Source organism: Spinacia oleracea, chromosome 2, assembly GCF_020520425.1.
Source record: "Spinacia oleracea cultivar Varoflay chromosome 2, BTI_SOV_V1, whole genome shotgun sequence".
NCBI lineage: Eukaryota > Viridiplantae > Streptophyta > Magnoliopsida > Caryophyllales > Amaranthaceae > Spinacia > Spinacia oleracea.
In genome coordinates, this window is record NC_079488.1 from 97,763,748 (window position 1) to 97,776,460 (window position 12,713).

General features: G+C 33.2%; 1 protein-coding gene across 1 annotated transcript; it reads left to right on the top strand.

The window, feature by feature from the left end:
- Nucleotides 1–7,836: 7,836 nt before the first annotated feature.
- On the top strand, nucleotides 7,837–12,461 carry LOC110787964 (transcription factor FER-LIKE IRON DEFICIENCY-INDUCED TRANSCRIPTION FACTOR). Its single transcript, XM_021992604.2, has 4 exons — nucleotides 7,837–8,422; nucleotides 11,517–11,714; nucleotides 11,817–11,990; nucleotides 12,087–12,461. Exons 1-4 carry the CDS (start codon nucleotides 7,910–7,912, stop codon nucleotides 12,180–12,182), a joined length of 981 nt encoding a protein of 326 aa, XP_021848296.1. The 5' UTR covers nucleotides 7,837–7,909; the 3' UTR covers nucleotides 12,183–12,461.
- The last annotated feature ends 252 nt before the right edge of the window (nucleotides 12,462–12,713 follow it).

Here is a 12,713-nt window from a genome sequence, read left to right on the forward strand (position 1 = left end):
AAGAGAGAGGAGAAAGCCCTCGAGACTTCATGGCCAAATTCATGAAAGAGTCAACTAACATCCCCAACTTACAACCCGATGTAGCAATCTTCGCATTGAAACACGCGCTCCAGGAAGGGAGGTTTGTAATCACCACATTAATTTTTTTCTCTTTTACTGTAGTATAGTATATAGACTTATTGTATGTTTCTAGGTCAGATGGACTCTTAGAAATATATTTATTTAATTATATTATAGAAAAAGCCTTTTTCCTATAAATACAAATTTAAACGACATGCTTTGAGCCAAAAAAAAGACCACATATACAAAGTAATGGCATTATGCAAAGCACTTGGCCGGTTCCCAGCATTGTGGTTCGTAGTATTTGTCCTTTTCAGTGCCCTTAAATATTGGAGACAATACAGCTTATCATGGTGTTTTGGGAGACAATTATAAAATTACTCTTAAACTACTCCAAACTTCATACTCGTTTATTACTTCTGTCCAAAATTAAAAATCACATCGATCAACTACTTAACTAAAAATATCGCATTATTTCAAGAAGGTCACAGTAATATCAATTTGAGAAATTTAGAGTTAACTGAAAATGTATTTTAGTAAAATCCTCTTAAAGGTTGGACATCATGGGTGATTGGCTCACTGGTTGGACTTACGTTTGAGGTTTCTTAAATTTACTGTCAACGAATTGGATGATGTTTCTTTGACTCGTATAGTGCTAGTGTCCTCGGATTGCTAGAGGAGTAGAAGTGATCTGAATTGCTTTAATGTTTTGGTTTATTTTTGTATTTTTTTTAATAAAATTTGAGCAGTCTGACACGTTTCGGGCCTAAATAATTGAAGTCTTACCCAACCTACCCATATCTCGTATATTCATACCCTATTCTACCCGGCCTACCCAATACCTAATGTACTCGATCATATCCTGCTCTTACCCTATATGGTCTAAAAAAATAAGAGTCATACCCTAATTTTAAAGGTAGGGTCTGATATGATCAGGGTAGAGTCTTGGCCTGCTGCTACCATACTTGTAGGTTCCACAATAAAACTAAATAAAAATTGTAGGAGTAACTCTTTCCTTTTCTCATTGTGGGTAAAAGGCTTAACAGTATGATTTAAAACCAACAACTGCTTGGATAAGCTGGTAACAAAATTGTTAAATTCCAATGTAACCAAGGTCTCGGGTTGTTAGAGCATCGGGAACACAACACTAATTCGTGGACTATGGATCATGGTGCATAGTGAGCATGGTGCACCAAAAGAACATATGTGCATAAGCAAAAGAACATGACACTACGACAAAAGAACATGCGATATATATTTCACTTTTTTGTTATAAAAAATAATATATTGTTTCTCTATTTATTAAAAATAAAAATAAAAATATATTCATGTTCTTTCCACGTAATCAGATGTTCTTTAAATTATATACTAGTGTTCTTAAGGTACACCATGTTCACCGTGCATCATAGTCCACCTTCTAAATTGTGACACAACACCATTCGTTAGGAGAGAATCCCTCCTCCCCCAGTTGATATATCGTATGAGCCTATTAGCCTAATAGGCTTTAGATTACCGTATTAGGTATCATAATTAACAATAATTAGGAGAGTCCTAAACTCCTAAATGGATTAGTATATCCAGGCCAGTAGTATTAATACACTATTTTGAGTGAGTATCTGTAGCATATGTTGTCTTGAATTAAGCAAACAAACAACAGTAATCGCACAAAATGATTGACGTTTAAGTTAAATTTTAATCATTAATGTGATAAAATTAAAAATAATAATATTTGCAGTCTCTATTTTAGGCAGGTTTTACTTCCATATATTTTCATGTCTTTGTCAAACTAAAGTTTATTTTAATTAATTAATCATCGGATAATCGAATCAAAATATGATGAGGCATGTACTGACGGTCGTAAGACATCGACCCACACACATAATTATAATTAATTACTTCAAACCTATTTTTAATCTTGTCTTGTAATGTAGTAATGTACTAGCAAATCATATTAACCAAAGGTATTATTAATTCAAAAAAAAAAGTTGTTTGTCGTATTTATTTTATTTACTGCTTTTTTGTCAACATATGGAACTGGGAGTAGAGATTGGTTCCAATACCATTAATCTGATTCCATTCACACTCATAAATTATATCTTTATTAATCTAATTTTTGGAATTTATAGGTAACACCAAGTAAATTTTTAGGCCATCTAACGGACCCCAAATTGAGGTTCTATCTTGAAACTAATATTTTCTTAAAAAACATTAAAATTAGTTTATTGATAAAAGTAATATAACATTTATAAAATAGATCTAAATCTAGTAAATACATAACAAATTGAATTAAAGCACTAATCACCCCATCGGTTGACACTGACATGGAGCATGGATGGAGGAAGACCGTCAAGTGGACTACAACCTCTTTTCAACAAAGCTAGCGTAACCAGAAATTATACATAGGGGGGGCCAAATTTTTATAACAATGCTAAACAAAAAAAATTTGAAAAAAAAAGTATAAAAGTAAGAGGGACAAGATTTGAACCTTGAACCTCCCAACAACCTCTAACTTTCAAGGTAAAATTACCACTTGAGCTATATTAGACATGAGGTTTATAATGCATATTTAATTTTTGAACATATCATAGGGGGGTCCATGGCCCCCGCCAGTCCCCCTTAGTTCCGCCCATGGCTACGGTCGTGGCCCCTATGATATTCTTTATGTCCTCTTTCATGTAGTTATTTCATATAACCTTCAACAAGTGAGTCTCAATCTGATGTAGTCGTGAACACGATTTAATTTCCATATGCCTCTTCTGATTGTAATTACAAAATTAACATTTTCCCATCCAGCATCAAACTTTACCAAATTACCAATTTGTACTAGTAGTATAACTTAACCAACTCTACTAAAACTAAACACATCATAGGAGTCCTCTCGATCAACATACACTCATTTCTACAAAAATTTATTGAAATTGAAACAAAAATACAAAACTAAACAAAGACAATGGAACAAAAATAGTCTAATTTCTAAAGAAAATACTACATTTGGCCGACAAGAGCAAAAAGTTTGGAACCCTAGAAGGAAAAGAGGGGGAGAAAAGGAGGGGAGGTAGCAACCCTAGCTCTCCGGTCCCAATTTATCTTAAAAATAATTGATAACAGAAGAAATAGTCCATTTGAGTTATTAAATGGAAGCTTTTTGCTTCATCTTATGACATGGTACTAGATGTGTCGAAAATCAACCCGATTCGAAATCGACTCGAAAATACGTATTAGGTCTTGAACAAGATTTTGTAATACATAACCTGATTTTATCTGAATCTGAACAACTCGAAAAGTAATAGGTCAAAATCTACCCAAATTCGCTTTTAACCCGACCGATAGATAATCGTTGTATTTATAGTAATATAAGTATATATGAGGAATTTTAAGCACAATAAACAATCTGAATTATACGTCTTACAATTTTTTTTTGAAGGTAAGATGAAGTGCCCTACCGGGTCGGAACCCTACACGGGTCAACCCGCCCTGGTTAGCAGGCTAGACACTCTGAGAGTGGGGGGATGATAAGGGAAACCCGCCCTCAAAGTGACCCTAGCGGGAATCGAACCACCAACCTTTTGGTTGGAATTAAGGTGGAATCCTTTCCACTAGGTCAAGGCATTGCTTGGTACGTCATTCTATGGTTGAATTTTGACTTATAAGTATAAACTTTTGTATGAAATTATGTTAATTTGTACGCATATTTTGTACGTTTATGACCTAAATTAATGAAAATTTAATATACGTTTTAAAATGTCTCAACCCATGCATTAGGTCGACTCGAAGTCGAAAGATTTGAGTCTTATACAAGAATTTGTAAACCCGAACTTGATAGTGACCGTCCCGAATAAACTCGAACCCCAAAGTAAGTTTTTACAACCGGAACCGGTTGACCCATTTAACAGGTCTACATGGGACATATAATAATCACTAGTATTCATCAAAAGAAAAAGAGATAAGCAACCCATCCCGGACCCTTTAAACAAAGCTATAATTAAAAAGGACGCCAACTAGAGCTGTCGATCAATTCTCAATTCGAATTGTCGAACCCGCTGAATTGGTCCGATCATTTAGAACTCCAACCGTTAGTAATCCGTGAGCCGAAATCCGGAACCCCAACCGATCCAATCCAATTATATTCAACCTGAAACCGAACCGACCCGTACGTGTTAACCCGATTAAGATACGAAGCCCGATAACAAACTGTTCCACAATAACTCGTTCCGTTTCAACCCGAACATAATGGATCTGAAATCCGTTCATGGTAATTCGATCAATTTCATTCCGAACCGTTTCAACCCGAGGAAAACTCGTTTACAATCTGAAATGTTTCAACTCGTAGCCCATTTAATCTGAAGCGTCTACAACCCGTAACCCGTTTAATACTACTACATATCTTAAATTCTTAACACTTTTAAAAGTTATTATCGCCCTTGTCCCCTTAATTAAACGTATTGAAATTTTTGATTTTAGTAATACTTCATCCGTCCAAATTTAATAAGCATAGTTTCATTTTATGTATCCCAATTTAATTATCACATTTCCTTTAATGGCATGGACCCACTAATATATTAGTATTTCTCTATTTTCAATACCCAAAATTATGGTCCCATATCCTCTCACATTCAATTATAAGGTTTTTCCACTATCCCCCTCCCTCCACATAACTTTTCTATTAAACTATAATAGATAAGCCTACAATAACTTATTGCATAAAACTTCGTGAAAAGCTTAGTATGACGATTAAGGCCCTGTTTAGTTCACCTTATTTCAGGACCTTATTACATATTTCAGATTTAATCAGATCAAATCAGACCAGATCAGATTATTATTATTATTATTATTATTATTATTATTATTATTATTATTATTATTATTATTATTATTATTATTATTATTATTATTATTATTATTATATATCACTGTTATTGTTAGTCTGTTACTATTATTGCTTTAATAAAAAAGAATGTTATTTTCGGTGCAATTAAAATCTATTACTTAAGGCATAAAAAACATTAACAAAATATTCAAATTTATCATGTCCAAATTAAAACCATTAAGTCCAGATCAAAAACAATATGATCAGATCATATCCATATTAGAACTGATTTTTACAGATCAGAACCATTATATATCCAGACCAGAACTAGTATGATCACATAATATCCAGATCATAACTGATCTGTACAGATCATGTCCCAATCATGTTCAGATCCGCAAAGATCTTGTCTAGATCAGAACCGATCCTTACAATCATGTACAATCCTTACAGAACCAATATGTTCAGATAAGAACTGATTTGTACAGATCATGTCCAGATCAGAATCGATATGTCCATATTAGAGCTGGTCTAGATATCGACTCTGTAAACAGATTATGTTCATATCAGAATTGATCTGCAAAGATCATGTCCATATCATAATTGATTTGTACAAATCATGTCCAGATCAGAACTGGTTTGTCCAGATCATGACCAGATCAGAACTAATCTGTACATATAATGTCCAGATCAAAACTGATATGTACAAATCATGTCCAGATCTGTATAGATCATTTTCAAATCAGAATTGATATACAAAGATCATGTCCAGATCAAAATCGATATGTCCAGATCAGAAACGATCTGTACATATCAAAATCAATACGTGTAGATCAGAATCCATATATTCGGATCGATCTATCTAGATCATGCCTAAATTTGTACTGATTTGTCAAGAACAAGTCCATATCAAAACCCATATATCCAGATCATTTCCGAATTTGAATCGATCTATTTTGATCAAAACTGATATGTCCAGATCATGTCCTAATCAGAACTTGTTTGTACAGATCATGTCTAGATTATGTCCAGATCAAAACTTCTCTGTATAGATCATGTCCAGTTCTGTAATGATCATGTCGATATTAGAACCGATCTGTCCAGACCAGAACCAAATTTGTACATATCATTCCCAAGTCAGAATCGATGTGTACATATCATATCCAGATTAGAATTGATATGTCCAGATCATAACCGATCTATCTAGATCATATCTAGGTCTATCTAATATAAGGAATAGTTGAATCATGAGCAAAGTCAAATAAATAATAACAATATTATAAATTTTTTATTTTACACATAAGTCGTTTAATATTAATAAATATAGATTATTGTTTAAACTTAATTCTGAAAAATCAGATCAAATCAGATCAGACCAGGCCAGATCAGAAAAAACAAGTGCAGATCAGATCATATCAGAAAAAATAAGTTCAGTTTAGATAGTTTAGATCAGACCAGGCCAGATCAGACCAGACCAGATCAGATCAGGAGAAATAAGGTGAACTAAACAAGGCCATTGGGACAGAGGGAGTAACCTGATAGTATGATTTTATAATTTGAAACCAAATGGACATGACCTGAAGTACAACCCGATGTCTATTTCAGACCATTATACGATGAATCCGACCTGATATGAGTCCGATCCAATATAATACGAACCTATTTAAATCCGGCTAAATCCAATTTACAACCAGACACGTTTAACCTGACTCGAACTGATATGGTACGAACCCTGTTCATACACTTCCTGTCAAACGAAATGTGTAACCAACGCACCCAGACCCTACCAAGAAAATCTCCAAGCAGAACCCCAACATATGAACCTTGTCGTCGTCTGTTTTCTGTATTTATTTCCTTCATTTCAAAAGAGTGGAACTTTTTGTGATTACCGATGCGTAAATTTGGGGGTTTTTATTTGACGCCCTCATTCGTTAAAAACGCCCGCGTATTTGTAATGAATAGACTATTTTACCCTTACCCCACCCCTCCCCTTTGAGCCATTGTTGACCAGAAAATACGACCACCGCCCTTACCTTTCACCGGCAAACTTCGACCACCGTCATTGCTAACCTTTCACCGGCAAACTTCGACCACCGTCATTGCTAACCTTTCACCGGAAAACTTCGACCGAAAAACTCCAAGTAAAAAGCAGAGCAGGGGTGGGAGCCTTGGAGGGCGGCTGGCGCAGGAGAGGGAGCAGATCTGTGCGACGGCAGCAAGCCGAAAATGGTGGCAGGGGAGAGGAAGGCAGGGGAGTTGGGCTTGGGCGTGATGGTGGCAGAAGGAACGTCGGCGGAGGGAGATATCTGCTGGGGTGGAGCTTCCGCGGAGGAGGGAGGTAGTGGTGGTCGCCGGATTTTTTATTTATTAAAATCATATGATGTTGCCGCCCAATAAAGGCGGTGTGAACCCTGGTCTAGCCGCCCATAACTGGCGGCGGCGACCATGGCTCAGCCGCGCAAGATGCGATATCCTTATTTTATAAAAAATAAATGTTTACTATTATTATTATTATTATTATTATTATTATTATTATTATTATTATTATTATTATTATTATTATTATTATTATTATTATTATGTCATAAGGGCAAATTCGTCTTTCCGAGTAAAAAACGAGGGCGATTTTAGCGTATGCGGACGTCGAATAGCGATACACTAAATTTGACCATCCGTATTTATAATTATGTATTAGTAAATATAATAAAAGTTGGTATCTTTAAAATACACATTGAGATCAATACAATAACATTTTACATAATAATATTCGTTTAGTCTCAATCGTCAAAGTAAGATAAAATAGTAGTGTCAAAAGTTAAAAAGGTGCAACTATTTAAAAACAGAAGTAGTGCATTTTTAAACTATAGTACTCCGTATCAACATTTAATTTATTTTTTTAAGAATAGATCAATTGTCCCTTTCCCCTAAGCTTCTAATCCGCTAAGTATAAATAAGCACGTAAATAAAGTTGCAAAATAAGGTCAACACATTCCACACTTCTCTCTCCTTCTTGACCTTTTCCCCCCAACAAACTAAACCACCATGGATGATAGCAATTCATCAACCCCATCATTACCACTAATCCATGATTTTAGCCTTGATTTTGTTGAGCAAGATTTGAACTTTAATCATGTTATTGAGATGTTAAGAGGGTCAGAAACCTCTGATCCATCTAGTATTTGTGTTAATCAAAACTTTGACCCTCTTTCTTTAACCCCAGATAATAATTATGGCATGAATTTCTATCAAATCCCTCAAGATAATGTTTTCAACAACTTTAGCTCTCCAACCATGTCTTGTACTAATAATTCGTTGCTCAACTCTTTATCTGGATTCGATGATGAAACGGTGAGAGGAGAAGATGAAGAAGAAGATGATGACGATGATGATGACAACTATTTGGAGGCCGGAGAACATTCTTCGGCCACCACGAAGACGACAACGAAGAAAGGGAAGCTTGATCGTTCCAGAACGTTGGTTTCGGAGAGAAAGAGGAGAGGAAGAATGAAGGAGAAGCTCTATGCTCTTCGTGCCTTGGTTCCTAACATTACTAAGGTAAATTAATGTGCTAGTTTTTTTTTTTTTTATTACACTAACTCCTTTCAGTAATGTGTAAAGCGTTTTCATGGAAAACAATTTTCCCACTTTAAATTATTTTCCGTTGTTTGGGTTGACAAGGGATGAAAAACAATAATTCATAATTCCCTCAAAGGTGGAAAAATCTTTTCCATTTGAAAGGAAGGAAACCACTTTTCCACCTCTCCTCCTTACCTTCCTCTCCCTCTTCCCTTCGATCTTCACCATTTTCTCTCGGTTTCTTTTAAGGAACCAAACAAAGGAAAAATAGTTTGAAATTGTGTTTTTCCTTGAAAAATATTTTCCATAGAAAATCATTTTACACGAAAATGTTTTATACTATACCAAATAGAGCCTAATTCTATTTATTTTTTACTCCTTCCTTATGAAATAGTTTAATTTCACGATAATTTAAAATATTGGCCTAATATTTAAATTTAAGAGAAACTTCTACTCCCTCCGTATTTATTTAAGAGATACACTTGGCCGGGCACGAGTATTAAGAAAAACAATTAAATGAAATAAAGTAATAAAACAAGTGGGGTTGAATAGATATTTTAATAAGAAAAACAAGTGGGGACCATGTCATTTTAGGGAGTGGGGGGTGAAGGTGGGGTATAGATATATTATTTAATTAGATGGTGGGGTTGATAAGTTACTAAAAATGGCAAGTGTATCTCTTAAATAAATACGGCCAGAAAAGGCAAGTGTATCCCTTAAATAAATACGGAGGGAGTAATATCTTACGACAAGAGTAAATATTTGTCGCGTGCGTATTGGTTGGATTTAAGCTTAACCTTTTAAATAAGTTCTACTGTTCTAGTACGTACAGTAGTATACTTCTAATTGTCCTAATATACCCAAACTGATCATAACACCCAATTATTACTTTTATGATTTGAGATTTGGATTTTCAACGGAGGATGATGTATGTTTTAGAGAAGATATACAGTTTTCTAAAATGCTTTAAATACAAAACCATGGACTAACTTTAACTGTATATTTTCTGTATCTAAAATTTATAGTCAAACTAATATTATTTCATCTCCATACAAATAAAAGTTACTACACTTTAACTGTATATTTTCTGTATCTAAAATTTATAGTCAAACTAATATTATTTCATCTCCATAGAAATAAAAGTTAGAAATACAAATACATACACATGCAATACTGAAGGTTTTTTTAATTAATTTTTGGACATGGGCAATACTTAAGGTTTCTTATTCTCCCAAATTTATTTATTTATTTAATTTTTTTTTTTGCATTTCAGGCTTGAATTCAGTTTTTAAAAGTTCTTTGTGGTGATGATTGAAAAAAAATTAAATAATTCATAATTATAATTAGGGCGCGACTGAACCATATAATTTCTTCATGAGTTGATTAATATGAGTAAGAAATAAGAAATAATAGAAATTTTATAGAAAGATCATTATATAATTATATGTGTATACATTTATTTTCCCATGAGAATTGTGGAGTATTATTTTACGAGTATTTATGTATTGATATGCCATTTTATCTAACACACGTACATAATTATTCTGTTTGTGAGTGTGTATATTTAATTTATACTTGATTATATGATGAAAAATCAATGAGTGCTATAAATAGAGACTTCGCAAACATTTTGGAACCACTTAAAAATAGGAATGTACACAAATAGAAATAGTTTTCACAAGTCAACTTAGTAACTGAAAGACATTTTTTTTTTCTAGGCTTTGAAACAAAAAAACGTTTTACTCCCTCCTTGTTTGACTAAAAATACGGGTTTTAAGAAAATTGAAATATAGTGTATGAAAAAGTGGGAAAAGTAATGTCCAAATAAAAAAACAAGGCTATAAATTAGGGAAGCCTAAGAAAACCAGACTATAAATTTAGGACGGATGGAGTATTAATTAGAATAAACATTTTTTTTTATAATAAGGAAGAAAGAAATTAATTAAAAATGATAAAAAAAAAGGACAAAGAGAGTGTAATTATAGGTTGGAGAACAGTGTTGGATGCAATTAAGCAATAGAGTCAATTGACCTTACTTAAATTGTGAAAATTCTGATAATTTTCTTCAAATTTAGTTATAAAAGTAACTACTGGACCGCACTAAAATCTGTATTATTTTATTTTGCACCCACTAAACATTTTTCCTAGGTCCGCCACTGTTGGAGAGTAATTGAAAATGATAACAGTGCAAAAAGGGAGCGAGGGAGTATAATATAAAATCATTTATTAAGTATTGTATGTTCCATAAATAGATTTCGAATTCAATGAATTTTAATAAGAGATCAAATTAAAGAGACTAGGTTCATGGGATTTTAAAAAGCAAGTTAATTAATTAAGAGATACGCAGATTTGTTATTCTGAGTTTTGATACGGCTTCACATGCAATCATTCAGAACCTTAAAGACAAATTATTATAGTATAATATACTTATTTACGGGATGTTGCATGCAAAATCAAGCATAAATCTTCTACCATCTTTATCAAATTCCAAATATATGATCTTCTTCAATTTAACTAATCATGTATTTTCTAAGTGAAATCAATTAAACTAATCTTAACTAAACAACTATTACAACTATCACTACAAGAAATTGTACTATTAACGACGGGAAATTCCGTCACTAGAGGTCAATAATTGTTGATTAACGACGGGATTTTCCGTCGCGACCCGTCATAAAAGAGGGTCGTCGTTAATAAAAAAATCCCGTCGTTAACCCGCCGTAAAATACATTTACGACGGGTGTTCCCGTCTTTGTTGGGTTGTTATCTCCGTCGCAAAAGCCCTTTTACGACGGGATTTTTACCCGTCGTTATTAGGTTGTCATAAAAGATACAAATTTTTGTAGTGTATCTCCCGGTTTGAGATAATATTAAATTTTATTACGAATTATTTCTTAAGTATATTGACCTAAAGACTAAAAACACTATAGATTTTTATTCCAAGTTTATCGTTCTTTTACCATTTAATAGAGGATACTAAGGGTATACTCGTAATTGTATTATATACTATGGGTGCTTGGGACTCATATATATTCTCGTAATTAACCAAAAGTATACTTGGTTTAAATTGTAGATGGACAAGGCATCAATAGTTGGCGACGCGGTGTTGTACGTGCAAGACTTGCAAATGCAATCAAAGAAGCTAAAATCTCAAATAGAAGGCCTTGAATCATCTTTGAAAGCTGCAGATAGAGGCCAAGGTTTTGCTGATAACCCTAAGAAAAATGCTTCTCTTGACCAGTTTATACCAGTTTGTAAGATAATTATGCAGGTTCGTTCTTTCAACTATTTATTTAATTTGCTTTCACTAACATATTTAAAGTTACATTATTTTTTAAAGTTACACTATTAACGTGACTATTGTTGAATGCAGATGGACGTGCTTCAGATTGAAGAAAGAGAATACTATGTGAAGGTGGTTAGTAACAAAGGTCAAGGTGTAGCAGCAGCCTTATACAAGGCGCTTGATTGTTTAACGAGTTTTACAATCCGAAATTCAAGCTTAAGCACTCTTTACGACCAGTTTGTACTTACATTTACCCTAAACGTAATTTCTTTATTTTATTTTACTTTGAATTTCATTTTCGATATTCATAATTTTATTAATTAGCAAAATCTAACTTGGGAGTTTCGTTTTGAACAGGTTGCAAAATGTAGGGAAGAATTTAACTTGCCTAACATGAAAGTGTGGATAAGCGGAGCTCTTCTTAACCAAGGATTTGAATTTCAATGTTTTTAATTAACTAATTATTTGTGTACAATTCTATTTGTGTCGATGTATATCTCTTTGGTCGACTGTATTACTTTTAACCTGCTATTGTCTTCGTATAATTTACTCTTAACGTAAGATATGAATCGCCTTCCCTTCAAAATAATATATAAAAAAAAGAAAAAAAATCGCCTAAGTACATATGTCGACTTCAATTCAATGCTTTAAAACCTATTTCACTATTTGCTTTGCTAATTAGATACTATGTATTTAATTAAATGCTACAAGTATAGAAGAATATCCTACCTATAAATAATAAGAATGTCATTCTGTTTATGTGCAATTTCTTCTAAATACATAGTATTTCATAATAACTTCCTATAACTCCATGCATGTAACTTCTAGCAATTGTTTTCTTTTCCATTCTAGTTATTACAATAACGATGAAATTTCACCACAATCCTTCAAAACTTCATCCTATCAATTCTAGACATTTGCTCCTTTTTAATTTCTGTTCTTAATCAATTAAGCCTCAAACAAACAATTAAAATTCAACTGTGT

Coding starts and splice junctions, on each gene's coding strand:
- LOC110787964 (XM_021992604.2), top strand. CDS start 7,910: ATGGATGATAGCAATTCATCAACCCCATCATTACCACTAATCCATGAT. Junction 8,423..11,516: donor TGGTTCCTAACATTACTAAG/GTAAATTAATGT, acceptor TTTAAATTGTAG/ATGGACAAGGCATCAATAGT. Junction 11,991..12,086: donor TACTTACATTTACCCTAAAC/GTAATTTCTTTA, acceptor CGTTTTGAACAG/GTTGCAAAATGTAGGGAAGA.